This window comes from Schistocerca serialis, chromosome 1 (assembly GCF_023864345.2).
Source record: "Schistocerca serialis cubense isolate TAMUIC-IGC-003099 chromosome 1, iqSchSeri2.2, whole genome shotgun sequence".
Taxonomy (NCBI): Eukaryota; Metazoa; Arthropoda; class Insecta; order Orthoptera; family Acrididae; genus Schistocerca; species Schistocerca serialis.
In genome coordinates this window covers 949,258,261-949,274,694 of record NC_064638.1, presented here as the reverse complement: position 1 = coordinate 949,274,694, position 16,434 = coordinate 949,258,261, and the positions used below count along the sequence as shown (strand labels likewise).

The 16,434-nt window shown below is 39.6% G+C and overlaps 1 protein-coding gene across 3 annotated transcripts in view; it reads right to left on the bottom strand.

Moving 5' to 3' along the window:
* The window catches only part of LOC126412647 (solute carrier family 12 member 8), a 200,744-nt gene that overhangs the window by 128,181 nt on the left and 56,129 nt on the right, over positions 1-16,434 (bottom strand). For all 3 annotated transcript variants that reach the window (XM_050082350.1, XM_050082358.1, XM_050082341.1), the window contains exons 4-5: positions 1,439-1,584; positions 954-1,188 (exon numbers count right to left, since the gene is read on the bottom strand). In XM_050082350.1, coding sequence (XP_049938307.1) covers positions 954-1,188; positions 1,439-1,584 — 381 coding nt within the window. The remainder of the gene's footprint in view (positions 1-953; positions 1,189-1,438; positions 1,585-16,434) is intronic.

Genomic DNA, 16,434 nt, shown 5'->3' with positions numbered 1-16,434 from the left:
ATCCTCAGTTTGGGTTCTGTCTTATAGTTTCATAATGTTCTGAGATGAGAAATATCCTACCCAGATTCCATCTCAAATATCTGAATGTGGTTTTCCAACACCTGAACAACCTATGGAATAACTTGGTCAATTCCTATGCCACTGCACCAGGGCCACATACTAGCGAGCACAAAAAGCATGCAAGAACTGGTATATCCATGCAGCACATCCTATTATAATCTTATAATTGCCACTCTTAACACCCCCCCACCCCTTCCTTAGAAGCATGACCATTTGTGAAAACAGTTATGATATACATCAAATTTGCTACCTCTATCACACAGCCTTTCATTTAGTTGGAAGTGGTATTTAGTTGAGAGTGGTTTAGTGTGATTGCAACAGCAGGTAGAGTGTCCAAGTAGTGCATTTTCTCTGGAGGTTACTCAACCTGAAGTTGAATGAAACATGCTCTCATCAAAAACTACAATGTTCCATTACTGCACACTATGGTAACTGCAGAAACAGAAACATTCACAGGTTTTACAGTTCAGGTACTAGTAACATCAGACCAATACCTGCTTCAGTTGGTTAGGTTTGTCTGGGTTAAAAAACTATACATGGCTAAAATAGGCTACCTTGAAACTGTAGATAGAGTGAGGGATATAGGTAAGAGGAGAAAGAGAGAGACAGGACTGAGATGAGCAAGGGATGGTGGAACTCAGTTCGTTCACTATTATTCAATAAGTTCTTTTGTAGAATTTGTACTATTCTTCAGAATAGATTTTATCAGATACAAAATAATAAAAAGTACAGAAAAACAAGAGGCCTAAAAAAAGTTGAAAGCAACAAAAACAAATGAGTTATTAGTTTTCAATATATTTTAGTTGTAAGAGAATCGACCACTTAACTGCATAAGTTCCTCCAGAACAGATATTTCTATCACAAATTCACCTGTAAGTGAGACTTGCACTCACCAGCATCTGTATGTACAAAGCTGCCCACAGCAAAGTCCAGACCAGCGAGGAGAAGAATAATGAGTAGTAGGAATTGTAGTTTCACGACCCACTTGACACCTGCTACATTAATGATTCCTAAGAGAAGAACAGCGGCACTAGCAAAACCTCGAGTAGCCCAAGGTGTATCTGTCAGACTAAATAGGCCAGCTATGGATTCACCAAATCCCAACACATTCAAGGCACATCCCACTGCCTATAAAAAAAAAAAAAAAAGACTTGTTGGCAATTTTATGAATAATATTTAGTGGATCATTTGTATAACAGAATAAAAGCAAACTCTCACTTCTCTATATTTACAGTTTATTTTGTTATACTGTGCTCTTTTTTCCTACTGTATATATTTTTTGCAATTTCTACACATGGTTACCAATTACATGTGTGGTTTACTTAACCATCACCATCTTACTATTGATACTAAAACCATTTTGGTGAAATGAACAAACCTGGCCAAAGACATACAGTAGCCCCAGAGCTCCTCCATACTGTGAACCAAGGACATGTGCAACCAGAAAATACACTCCACCACTTTCCATGCGACATCGTTCACAAATTCCAACAGCAGAGAGAACTGACACAAGTGCAACAGCCACTGGAACAAACACAATAAAATAGATTACACCGCTAGCTGTAAATCTGTAATTATAAGGTAACCAACACTACAGACTAAGCAAGATGTGTTAAAGAGAAGAGATGACTGAGTTAGTTTAAAAGTGGGCTTATAAAGAAATACATACCCAACTACCTGATTATGCAAACAGCTACGTTTAACTACCTTTTCCACATCCCACACTGCAGAGTATTTGAAAAATAACTCCCCAAAATGGATCAAACATTTTTATTGAGGGGGGAGGGGGGAGGGGGGAGGAGGAGGAGACAACAGAGAAAAAAAATTATGCTATGAGTACAATGATGTTGTGTATCAAAAGTGTGTTATGTCAAGAAGACAAAATAAAGATAAAAAAATTAAAAGTTATCAGGTCTGAATAAACTACCAGTCACATGTTAAGAAAAAGAAAGAATAGACAGCATTTGAGGACCCTTAACCACTACTTGTTCTTCCCTCGTACATCTTGTATGTGGTCTCATCAGATTTTCTTCCCCATTGGATAATATTGCATTAGCTTTGTTTAGGGAGGCCATCATGTTTCAGTTTTTTCTACACTACTGTATTTTAACAACCAAAGTAACAGTAAACCCTTGATTCTGTAAAGAATCAAACTCCCATGTACAAAACAGCTTCAAACTTTTAATTACTTTACAAATGAGTTCATGTGGTGCATATTTCACATTAAGCATGTAACTAAGAAAAAGTTTAGAAAAGTTCTGAAATTATGTTTGAAATTTGTTAGAAGTCACTATGTGCTCTCATTATGAAACACTGGATGAGTGCTCCATTTTAAGTGAAAATTAGTTTTCCAAGCATCTCCATGTTTATGATGTCATATACCCCACGTGTCACATGTGACATAATTTTGCTGGTACATTCAACAGTATATGTGGACACTGTCAGCAAAATGTATTGTGAATAGAATTAGTCCTAAAGAAGCAACAAATTAAAATGTCATGCATATTGATCAATTTAACTACATGAACAGTGAACATTTAATAAGTTAAATTTTTTCCTTTTATCATTTTGTGGGACACTGCAGCAAGAAAAGTTTTTTAACAGCTAGAAATTATGAATAAAGTTGGTTGCAACTCACAAACTGCTCTCATTCTCAAATAATGGATACATACAGTCTGGGTATTTGTGTGCCAAGAATTATGCTGCCTCAAGAACAGCAATTTAAATTTTAAAATTTGAACAATAATCATATGAAACATTGAAAATCAAATTTTTGTTGCCCTTAGCCATTAAATAGGCAACATGCAAATGGTGTCATGCAACATGAATCATGAACCAGTTGGTAATATAGACATATAGATAGCACCTGCGTGATGATTTCATTTTTTCAGTTGTAAATAGGCTACAGCCTTTCAGTTTGTACAAGAAAGCACAGAATTGTACTTTTCTAAAACCATGATTACATGACATCAGTTATTATCTTGAGCCCCTTACCAATAATCTTACTGTAGACTTTAAATGCTGCTTACAATTCATTGATCTTTTTGTATTTTCCATAGTTACCTGATGTTTCTGCAACTTGATTGATATGAGAACAAATACAACCTCTGTGAGATGCAACAAAGAGTAGTTAAGTGTCTCTGTGATCAATAATGAGTTTTATGATTGCTCATGCCAGTGCAGCAGTCATTATGCGGAGTCTACAGATGTGGTGAGTTTTGAACATTCTGCTGGATAAAGTATTAAAAGAAAAAGCCAACTAGTGTACTGAATGTTAGAGTCATGTCAGACAATTCATAACTAGGAATGTCATCCAAGACCGAAGCATTCATGGACGTTTAAGTTTTATTTGAATCTTGTGACTGAGTGAGTTGTGCAGTGCATTCGGGAGGCCAATGGTTCAAACTTGCATCTGGCCATTCAGGTTTCGGTTTCCCTAAATTGCTCCAGGGAAATGTTGGAATGGTTCCTTTGAAAAGGGCAGGGCCTATTTCCCTCCCCATCCTCGACACAAAACTGAACTTGTGCTCCTCTTCTAATGACCTCGATGTCGATGGGATGGTAAACCCAATCTTCCTTCCTTCTGCCTTCAAATGTTCTGCCATAATTTTGCTACAATAATTAAACAAGACATTTTGAAATAGGGTATAATAAATTAATAGTGACATCTCAAACTACTGTGCTCAATCACCTCCATCTAAACGATTATCAAATAATACTAATGATGGAACAATCCATCATGAACATGGAGAGGAGTAACCATTAACAAAGAGGAATCTCACAACTGGCAATGCGTGTGTCAGACAATGACTTCATCACAATCTTAGGAAATGGCAAATGCAGCAGAACTACACTAAATGGTGAATTCATATGTTTTTGCTAAAAACGGTGTCAGAAACGAGTGCTACTACGTGAACTATACACTGTGAATACATGTATCTTTAGGAAACAACAGGCCACATGCTACCCTTAACAATGAGCACTAACACTGAAGATACTACCGTAACTGTAAGAGACACAAGTATGCAGAACAATTTAACTGTGAATGATGTTTCTGAAAATTATTTGTGAATTTCGTTAAATAACATACATTGTGATAATAACAAATTTGGGAAACTGGTATTCAGTTTATAACAGTGAAGGTTAATATACCAACAGTTAGTCATGAACCGGTAATGGTTGGACTAAGTCACTTGTTTGAGATTATCAAGGCAATGAATAATGATATTAAATGGCAAACTAATGGTGTTAAATGCAATTAAATTGGAGGATCATGTCAAAAAGAATGCAAAAAAAATTCATTAACCATAATAAAAGTCATTCATGATATGTTCGCAGCGAAACAGAATGAATTATGTAACAAAATTATGATGGAACAATCCCAGCTCAAATCAGAAGTTGACATACTGTAATCTACAAAAGACGAAGATGGTATACACAATAAAACTACACTTAATCAGGTTGAAGGTAAAATCAATCAATACAGAGTGGAGATCACAGCAATAAATAGTGATTGTTCACATCATAAAATGGTAGCTGGTATACACGAACAATGCATGGACCTGGTGGCTAAATCTGAATAAATGCAGAAACCAGCTTTAGATGAATGTATGCTAGAAGAAAAACTAAGTAATACGGTACCAGAGATATGTCACAAGATTAGATGGGTAGATCACGTAACTAATGAGGAGGTATTGAATAGAATTGGGGAGAAGAGGAGTTTGTGGTACAACTTGACTAGAAGAAGGGACTGGTTGGTAGGACATGTTCTGAGGTATCAAGGGATCACAAATTTAGCATTGGAGGGCAGCGTGGTGGGTAAAAATCATAGAGGGAGACCAAGAAATGAATACACTAAGCAGATTCAGAAGGATGTAGGTTGTAGTAAGTACTGGGAGATGAAGAAGCTTGCACAGGATAGAGTAACATGGAGAGCTGCATCAAACCAGTCTCAGGACTGAAGACAACAACAACATGCTAAGTCCAACAACAAACATACCAGTATTGGTACACGTAAGTTTCAGGACTTTAGAGCAACCTGAGCATTGCATCCCGTTGTTTTTATTGCCAATTCAAACAAGTTTTCTCAACATTGCATTCGAAAAAACAAAACAAAAAATAGATAACTGTGTGAGCAATTTGAAACATATGTGGAGCATGGGAGTAGCTGATAGTTACCATAATTTCAGTGAATTTCAGGTGGTATTTGGTCTATCAAACAACAGTGGGCAGTCAAGTCAAAATTATTGATGCCCCCCAGCAAACAGCCACAGCAATGGTACGATTCACGTACTTTTGCACATGTATTGGGATTGTAACTCATATTTGTGGCCTAATAGTACTGTCTTTGACTGGTAATCAAACAGTCCGCAGTGTCTGATTCAAACCTCACCACTGCTTAAATTTTAAATAACAATCATCAGAAACGGCGGCTGAAGACTTCCGCCATAAGAGGTCACTACCATTCTGGCAAAAGCCTTGTCAAAGAAGGTGAAGAAGTGAACAGAGGTTCAGGGCACTCTCTTGCCCTCGTTGTGTGAAACTTTCTCTAAAAGGTGACAGAAACGGTAATGACCAATGGCATGAAGATGCAGAAGGCAATGGACCCCCGCATTAAAGACAGATAATATGTATCCATAGGACATTTGTCCTGTAACTGAAAAAGTGTCATGATGATCTCTCCCTGGAAAAATATTTCTGACTAGTCCCCCAATAGCATCTCCGGGAGGGGATTACCAAGGTGAAAATGACCATGAGAAAAAGACTGAATAACCAACAAAATGAGTCGGGGCATGGACTGTTAGAAGTCTGAACATGGCTGGGAAGCTAGAAAATCTCAAAAGTAAATGCTATGGTTTGATCTAGATATAGCGGGGGTCCGTGAAGTGAAATGCAAGAAAGACAAGCACTTCTGCTGAGATGAGTACTGGACAGTATCAGCAGCAGCTGAAAATGTTATAATGGGAGTAGAATTTGTTATGAATCGGAAGATAGGGTGGGGAGTGAGTTACTTTGAGCAGTTCAGTAATAGGTCTGTCATCAATAGAATCAACAGCAAACCAACACCAACAATGATAGTTCAACTGTACATCCCAGCATTGCAAGCAGAAGATGAAGCGATAGAGAAAGTATATAAAGATGCTGAATGGGATATTCGGTACGTAAAGGTCTAACAGTCATGTGGGACTGGAATATCATTTGAGGAGAAGGAACAGACAAAAGGGTTACTGCATAACATAGGCTTGGTAATAGGAATGAGAGGGGAGAAAGATTAACTGAGTTCTGCAATAAATTTCAGCTTGTGATAGTGTATACTCTGTTCCAGAATCACAAGACATGGAGATATACTTGGACAAGGCCAGGGGGGAAGATTTCAGTTAGATTGCATTGTGGTCAGACAGAGATTCTGAAATAAAACACTGGATTGTAAGCCATACCCAGATGTAGATATAGATTCAGATCACACCTGAGTAATGATGAAGAGTAAGTTCAAGTTTAAGAGACTAGTAAGGAAGAATCAATTTGCAAATAAGCGAGAGAGGGAAGTACTACGAAATGATGAGATATGCTTGAAGTTCTCCGACGCTATAGATACTGTAATAATGAAATCTCAGTAGGCATTTCTTTTAAACTGAGGGCCAATCTTTCTCTTTTATAAAATGCAGATAATATTCACTTGTGTTAATGGCAATTAGTTAAAATTGAAAAAAAAAAAGAGTTATAAGGAGGCAGATGGCAAAACAAGAGGGGAATTAAAATTATCCCAGCTTGCTTTGCCACAAGGTCAGGTCAGGCCAAATGTCAAAGCCATGCTGACAGTCTTCTTTGACTTTGAAGGATTAATTCATCATGAATTCGTGACACAGGGACGGTCTGTTAATTGATGGTCCTTTTGGGATGTGCTGCGATGCATGCAAGAAAATGTGAGAAGGAAATGACCTGAAATGTGACGAGACAATTTGCAGCTCGTGCATCATGATAATGCCCCACTACATTCATCTCTGTTGGTGTATGACTGTTGCACAAAAAATGAAATCTCTGTGCTGCTTCTTCCTTCGTACTAAAGTTGAAAACCCTGTTGAAAGGATGGATATTTGCAATGATAGATGAGATAAAAGATAATTCATAGACAGCGCTTCGCGCGATCCAGCAAGAGGTGTATCAAGACTGCTCTGGAAGCTGAAATGGCATTGGGAACGGTGTATCACTTGTGGAGGTGAGTATTTCAAATAAAACCACGCACAATAGGTAAAAGGTAAGCCAGAAAAATTTTGTGGACAAAGTTCCTGAAGTTTCTAATTCAATGCAATCAGATATGGCCATTTACGTCATATATTTTGATACTAACTCACTCATTAAAACCTATAGGGCACTTCCCTTTGATGTAGATTCATTAAATTTGGCAAGAAGAAAGATTTCACTGTACAAGTAAAGGGAAAAATTCAGAAAATTGTTAATTTGTAATATATCAACATGAACAAAAAAAATTCTTTTGTCATTTGTTATGCAATTCCAGACTTGAAATTAAAACATTCTCGAAGGTCTTGGAGTCCCTGAGACTGATACCTTGCCAATATCAATGTTAATAGCAAGTAAAAATATTAGAGGTCCTCGATTCCTGGAATGAGCGAACTGTCTATTTGCATAATGAAGCCCTTACAGAACCCTCAGTGTACGAGTCCTATATGCACTCATACTACGAGGGTCGACTGAAAAGTAATACCTCCACCTTTGTAACTCTTCAACAGCTGGCAGCATTGGTATGCAGCAGGTACTGGCTTGTTCTGTAGCCTCTTCTCTACAACTCCACTTGGAGGGAAGCCTTAGCACTGAACAATTGTGTTGTTACAGTGTTAAGTCGAGGCAATTTAAGTAACGTGCAGTCATTGAATTCTTGACAGCAGAAGGTGTCACCCCAAAGGAGATTCATCAGAGAATGAAAGCAGTTTATGGTGATTGCGTTGATGTGAGTACAGTGCGTCACTGGGCAAGTAAGTTTAAAGATGTTGAGGCAGGAACATCTGACCTGCGTGACAAACAAAGAGTTGGATGTCCTGCGACAGCATCTACCCAGTTTCACAAGCAAAATGTTGACAGACTGATTCAAGACGATTGTCGTATCAATCAAAGAGAAACTGCAAACAGTCGGCATTTCACAAGAATGTGTGGGTCACATTATTGCTTTGCTTGGTTATCGGAAGATCTGTGCATGATGGGTACCCTGGATGCTGACTCCTGAAATGAAAGCACACAGACTTGAAATTTGCCAGGAACTCCTCTCGCGTTATGAGAATGAAGACGCACAGTACTCACATCAACACAATCACCATAAACTGCTTTCATTCTCTGATGAATCTTCTTTGGGCTGACACCTTCTGCTGTCAAGAATTCAATGACTGCACGTTCCTTAAATTGCACTGACCGACTGTCTGTGCAGGGTTCCATACTTTACACTGTAACAACACAACTGTTCAAAGCTAAAGCTTCCGGAAAACTGGAGCTGTAGAGAAGAGGCTATGGAACAAGCCCACACCTGCCACATACCAATGCTGCCAACTGTTGAAGAGCTTGAAAGATGGAAGCATTACTTTTCAGTCAACCCTCGAATTTATTTATTGATTCAGTTATTTTTAAATCATGAAATTGTGTTTTACAGGGGATCTCCTAAACACGCCTGGGAAGGGCTTCTATCTTTTCTGTGAGAAGGAAACTGTAGTTTGAATATGTTATATAGGGAAAGATATTGTGCCTTGTCTTTTCGTTGGTATGCTGGAATGGAATGGCACAAGTTGTATGAATTTTTTAAGGGAGAATAGTTGTACTTAGCTGTTAAGTAGAAATCATTCCAATTTTATAGAAAGGGGCAATTATCTCTGAAACCTTTGAATAATTGGGTATATGATCATAGTAAGTTACCATAGTCTTAAGTTTCCTTTTCTTCTGTTTCTCTTCAGAAGTCAAGCTAGGAAACTGCACTAAAGTTTCTGTTGCAATTCCATAGTAGGGGGTAAGAACCACTTGATGGGCCTAAAGGGGGTGAAGCTGGTGGTGTCTATTCTGTAGGATTGACAAAGATTCCCCCCCCAAGAAGGGAGATCGGGGTGGGGGTTGGGGGGGATACCAGCCTTTTGCATGTATCTTCTGTCTTTCTTAGGGCATCTATCTTCTGTCTTTCTTAGGACCTTCACTCTTAGTTCTTCCTTTTCCTTTCTTTCTTCCCCTATTGGGGTACAAGGTCTTTCCTCCCTCTGTCCACATGCTAAAGTTCCATCGCACAAACTGTTCCTTATATCCATTCAATATAACTTGTTATAACAAGACAAGCATAAGGTAGGGCAGTCCTAGAAGGTTTCAGACCCTAGTAGTGTAATTTTTAATTGCTAACTACTATGGGTACGAGTCCATACTGTAATAAGATTGGAAAGAACACATTGATTTATTGTATTAGTTTTAAATGCAAGAATTCTCAGACTGGTGCAAAACACTATAACAATGATTATAAATCTCTCAAAAACAAATATGACAAGCATATTCTAAAATACCATATCAAATTGCTATATGAGACAGACAAGCTATCTGTTTTACTTGCTTTCTTAACTATCTACTTGGTCCCTTTTGCAACATGCTGTGATGATAAAGCAACTTACACACATACAAATTTTTGTATGTAAAACGTATTGCCTTATGCTGGTTTGGAAAAAAAATGTGGTGTACGTTAGTGTAATTAAAAGTCATAAAGTTAAAAAAAAGATATTCTGGATAACAAGCTAACAGTGGTAATGTAAATAATTGAAGTATTAAATTTGGTTAAGTAGTCTGATGCTTGTTCATTTATATGGGGTGGCAGGTGAGAGGGAATGAGATTTTTCGCTGTTTTATTGGTAAGAACTCCAATTTAAAAACACTGTTTGATTAATAAAAAAAATCCCACATTAGGTTGATGTAAAAATGAACATGTGTACATAGCTACATCTACATCTACATTTATACTCCGCAAGCCACCCAACAGTGTGTGGCGGAGGGCACTTTACGTGCCACTGTCATTACCTCCCTTTCCTGTTCCAGTCGCGTATGGTTCGCGGGAAGAACGACTGCCGGAAAGCCTCCGTGCGCGCTCTAATCTCTCTAATTTTACATTCGTGATCTCCTCGGAAGGTATAAGTAGGGGGAAGCAATATATTCGATACCTCATCCAGAAACGCACCCTCTCGAAACCTGGCGAGCAAGCTACACCGCAATGCAGAGCGCCTCTCTTGCAGAGTCTGCCACTTGAGTTTATTAAACATCTCCGTAACGCTATCACGGTTACCAAATAACCCTGTGACGAAACGCGCCGCTCTTCTTTGGATCTTCTCTATCTCCTCCGTCAGACCGATCTGGTACGGATCCCACACTGATGAGCAATACTCAAGTATAGGTCGAACGAGTGTTTTGTAAGCCACCTCCTTTGTTGATGGACTACATTTTCTAAGCACTCTCCCAATGAATCTCAACCTGGTACCCGCCTTACCAACAATTAATTTTATATGATCATTCCACTTCAAATCGTTCCGCATGCATACTCCCAGATATTTTACAGAAGTAACTGCTACCAGTGTTTGTTCCGCTATCATATAATCATACAATAAAGGATCCTTCTTTCTATGTATTCGCAATACATTACATTTGTCTATGTTAAGGGTCAGTTGCCACTCCCTGCACCAAGTGCCTATCCGCTGCAGATCTTCCTGCATTTGGCTACAATTTTCTAATGCTGCAACTTCTCTGTATACTACAGCATCATCCGCGAAAAGCCGCATGGAACTTCCGACACTATCTACTAGGTCATTTATATATATTGTGAAAAGCAATGGTCCCATAACACTCCCCTGTGGCACGCCAGAGGTTACTTTAACGCCTGTAGACGTCTCTCCATTGATAACAACATGCTGTGTTCTGTTTGCAAAAAACTCTTCAATCCAGCCACACAGCTGGTCTGATATTCCGTAGGCTCTTACTTTGTTTATCAGGCAACAGTGCGGAACTGTATCGAATGCCTTCCGGAAGTCAAGAAAAATAGCATCTATGTGGGAGCCTGTATCTAATATTTTCTGGGTCTCATGAACAAATAAAGCGAGTTGGGTTTCACACGATTGCTGTTTCCGGAATCCATGTTGATTCCTACATAGTAGATTCTGGGTTTCCAAAAACGACATGATACTCGAGCAAAAAACATGTTCTAAAATTCTACAACAGATCGACGTCAGAGATATAGGTCTATAGTTTTGCGCATCTGCTCAACGACCCTTCTCGAAGACTGGGACTATCTGTGCTCTTTTCCAATCATTTAGAACCGTCCGTTCCTCTAGAGACTTGCGGTACACGGCTGTTAGAAGGGGGGCAAGTTCTTTCGCGTCCTCTGTGTAGAATCGAATTGGTATCCCGTCAGGTCCAGTGGACTTTCCTCTATTGAGTGATTCCAGTTGCTTTTCTATTCCTTGGACACTTATTTCGATGTCAGCCATTTTTTCGTTTGTGCGAGGATTTAGAGAAGGAATTGCAGTGCGGTCTTCCTCTGTGAAACAGCTTTGGAAAAAGGTGTTTAGTATTTCAGCTTTATGCGTGTCATCCTCTGTTTCAATGCCATCATCATCCCGTAGTGTCTGGATATGCTGTTTCGAGTCACTTACTGATTTAACGTAAGACCAGAACTTCCTAGGATTTTCTGTCAAGTCGGTACATAGAATTTTACTTTCAAATTCACTGAACGCTTCACGCATAGCCCCCCTTACGGTAACTTTGACATCGTTTAGCTTCTGTTTGTCTGAGAGGTTTTGGCTGCGTTTAAACTTGGTGTGGAGCTCTCTTTGCTTTCGCAGTAGTTTCCTAACTTTGTTGTTGTACCACGGTGGGTTTTTCCCATCCCTCACAGTTTTACTCGGCACGTACCTGTCTAAAACGCATTTTACGATTGCCTTGAACTTTTTCCATAAACACTCAACATTGTCAGTGTCGGAACAGAAATTTTCGTTTTGATCTGTTAGGTAGTCTGAAATCTGCCTTCTATTACTCTTGCTAAACAGATAAACCTTCCTCCCTTTTTTTATATTCCTATTAACTTCCATATTCAGGGATGCTGCAACGGCCTCATGATCACTGATTCCCTGTTCTGTACATACAGAGTCGAAAAGTTCGGGTCTGTTTGTTATCAGTAGGTCCAAAATGTTATCTCCACGAGTCGGTTCTCTGTTTAATTGCTCGAGGTAATTTTCGGATAGTGCACTCAGTATAATGTCACTCAATGCTCTGTCCCTACCACCCGTCCTAAACATCTGAGTGTCCCAGTCTATATCTGGTAAATTGAAATCTCCACCTAAGACTATAACATGCTGAGAAAATTTATGTGAAATGTATTCCAAATTTTCTCTCAGTTGTTCTGCCACTAATGCTGCTGAGTCGGGAGGTCAGTAAAAGGAGCCAATTATTAACCTAGTTCGGTTGTTGAGTGTAACCTCCACCCATAATAATTCACAGGAACTATCCACTTCTACTTCACTACAGGATAAACTACTACCAACAGCGACGAACACTCCACCACCGGTTGCATGCAATCTATCCTTTCTAAACACCGTCTGTACCTTTGTAAAAATTTCGGCAGAATTTATCTCTGGCTTAAGCCAGCTTTCTGTACCTTTAACGATTTCAGCTTCGGTGCTTTCTATCAGCGCTTGAAGTTCTGGTACTTTACCAACGCAGCTTCGACAGTTGACAATTACAATACCGATTGCTGCTTGGTCCCCGCATGTCCTGACTTTGCCCCGCACCCGTTGAGGCTGTTGCCCTTTCTGTACTTGCCCAAGGCCATCTAACCTAAAAAACCGCCCAGCCCACGCCACACACCCCTGCTACCCGTGTAGCCGCTTGTTGCGTGTAGTGGACTCCCTGACCTATCCAGCGGAACCCAAAACCCCACCACCCTATGGCGCAAGTCGAGGAATCTGCAGCCCACACGGTCGCAGAACCGTCTCAGCCTCTGATTCAGACCCTCCACTCGGCTCTGTACCAAAGGTCCGCAGTCAGTCCTGTCGATGATGCTGCAGATGGTGAGCTCCGCTTTCATCCCGCTAGTGAGACTGGCAGTCTTCACCAAATCAGATAGCCGCCGGAAGCCAGAGAGGATTTCCTCCGATCCATAGCGACACACATCATTGGTGCCGACATGAGCGACCACCTGCAGATGGGTGCACCCTGTACCCTTCATGGCATCCAGAAGGACCCTTTCCACATCTGGAATGACTCCCCCCAGTATGCACACGGAGTGCACATTGGTTTTCTTCCCCTCTCTTGCTGCCATTTCCCTAAGGGGCCCCATTACGTGCCTGACGTTGGAGCTCCCAACTACCAGTAAGCCCACCCTCTGCGACTGCCCAGATCTTGCAGACTGAGGGGCAACCTCTGGAACAGGACAAGCAGCCATGTCAGGCCGAAGATCAGTATCAGCCTGAGACAGAGCCTGAAACCGGTTCGTCAGACAAACTGGAGAGGCTTTCTGTTCAGCCCTCCGGAATGTCTTTCGCCCTCTGCCACACCTTGAGACGACCTCCCACTCTACCACAGGTGGGGGATTAGCCTCAATGCGGGCAGTATCCCGGGCAACCACAGTCGTAGTCCGATCAGGGGATGCGTGGGACGAGCTGGCCGTCCCCGACAAACCCCCATCCGGACCCCCACAGTGATGCCCACTGGCAACAGCCTCAAGCTGTGTGACCGAAGCCAACACTGCCTGAAGCTGGGAGCGAAGGGATGCCAACTCAGCCTGCATCCGAACACAGCAGTTGCAGTCCCTATCCATGCTAAAAAATGTTTTGCAAAGACCGTCTGAACTAATCTACAGAGAGCGCAAACAAATCAACAAAATTTAAACGGTTATTAAAATACAAGATTGCCTAGTAAATGCAGTAATGCTGCTACTTGCGCACTGCTGACACTGCTCGGCGGCGGAAGAAGACTACGTGAATTTACACTATTCAGGTACTAAAACGCGATGCTACACACTCAAATACTATAATACTCCCGAAATTTATGAATTAAACAATGCAAGTACCAAAAACACGCAAAGAAATTAAGAATTAAACTATGTAACAAATGAGTGAGCTAGGAGTATACGACTTGTTGCTCAGCTGCTTATCCAACGGCGGCAGGGAGCACACTGACTGTGACCAACCGACACTGGCCGTTCAAAACAAAAACAGAAGACAAACGACTACGCGAATTTACACTATTCAGGTACTAAAACGCGATGCTACAACTCTCAAATACTATAATACGCCCGAAATTTATGAATTAAACAATGCAAGTACCAAAAACACGCAAAGAAATTAAGAATTAAACTATGTAACAAATGAGTGAGCTAGGAGTATACGACTTGCTGCTCAGCTGCTTATCCAACGGCGGCAGGGAGGATTCGGTAAAATTTCGAGGGTTATAACTATCTTTATCATCTATGAAAATTTATTACAGAGCACAGTCTATTGCAGTTGTTCAATTTATTTGTCTGATATATTGCTTATGGGCTTTGTGTGGTGATGAGAGCTGTAGGACTGTGCTTGACATTATAAAAAGAACAGCAAAGAATTCCTGCACTGAATTCGGCTCCAAGGACTACCAATGACTCTAACATGATATACTGAAACAATGCCAATGTATACTGAATCTTTCTGAAATAGCATTTAGCGCAGTTGGTTGAATATCTGACTCTGAACTGAATATCAGCTTCACACAAATATACATGATAATGACTAATCTCTTGTCTAATGTATAGTCAATGTATCATAAATTCTGATTTCAACTCCCAAGTTGTAGGAATACTGATGTTGTAAACATTGAACCAAGATTTAAGAATATTTCATCTAGTCGGAAGTTTGATGATGAATACAGAGCACACATATAGGTTATTCATAACACACATGTTGATCAAACTCTCGCATTATATATAGGGTGGACAATTTTAATCCATAATGGGGAATACCTCAGCACAGAGGTGAGATACAGCGTAATGTTTTAAGCAAAAGTGGTAGGTGGTAAAGAGGGGCATACATTGCAACTAATGGCCGTGACTTTGAACATGATTTTCAAGGTGCTTTGGAGGTTAAAACGAGTTTTTTTTAGATGTGAACCCTAATATTTGATTGAAGATTTGAAAAGAGCTGCAAATTTTACATGTAAAATGATGCTATATTCAAGGTCATGGCAAGGTTCAATAAGCAAATATGCTTTTAGTTCTAGTAGTGATTAACCTGGCACAAAGGAGGGATACAGCAATATACAATGTTATATACAAATTGGAAGGGGCATAATGGGTCATGTATCATTACCAATAACCATGATCTTTAAGTCAGTTATCAAACATCATTCGAAGACTGAGTTTTGTTTCATGCAAACACCTATTTTTGATGACGGATTTGAAAAGAGCGAAGAGAGATTCGAGCTTTTAGTTTTAATTAACGTATTTTTTGGCAAAAATAAAACATTACAACATGTAAATGCTATTTTGACATTTGCAAGACAGAACAAACATAAATAAAATGTAGATCATTGATTTACAAGTCACTAAGTGAGACCCTCATTTCTCATTCCTCTGGATGCCATTCCAATTTGTATCTAACATTGCATTTTGCTCTATCCGTCCTCTATTCTGAGTTAATCACTACAAGAACTAAAAACGTATTTGCTTATTTAACCTTCACTGAACCTTGCCACAACCTTGAATAATACAGTGTTTTATACATAAAATTTGCCACTCTTTTCAAATTTTAAATCAAATATTAGGGTTCGCATTTAAAAAATAAAATAAAATAAAATAAACTTTAACCTACAAATCACTCTGAAAATCACATTCAATGTCACGGACATTAGTAATAACACATGAATCTCTTTGCCACCTACTACTTTTATCTAAAACATTTTGCTGTATTTCATCTCTATCCTGTGTTATTCTCCATTATGGATTAAAATGGTCCACCCTGTATATGATGAATTTTATATTTAATTGATACAGGTATTAGAACTGGAAAAAGCACAAAAAAATAAGATCCAAACCAGCACTCTGTCGATTATCTGATTGTAATCTCCAAAGCTACTGTGTGAAACATCTGGGCTGGCACAAAAATCACCTAATCTTAGTGAATTACAGTTTCTTGAAAATCTTTGAAGTCAATTTTCTCAAGAATTTTTGAGAGTTACGTCAAACTGCTCTGGGAATGATATTTGCATTCATGTACTTCATGTACCATAAGTACAAAGAATTACATAAAATCCAATTGCTCGGTTGCCTCCTTGTACGTCATCCTGCATCATCCTACAATCACTCAATGACAAAACTGTCCTATACAGTAC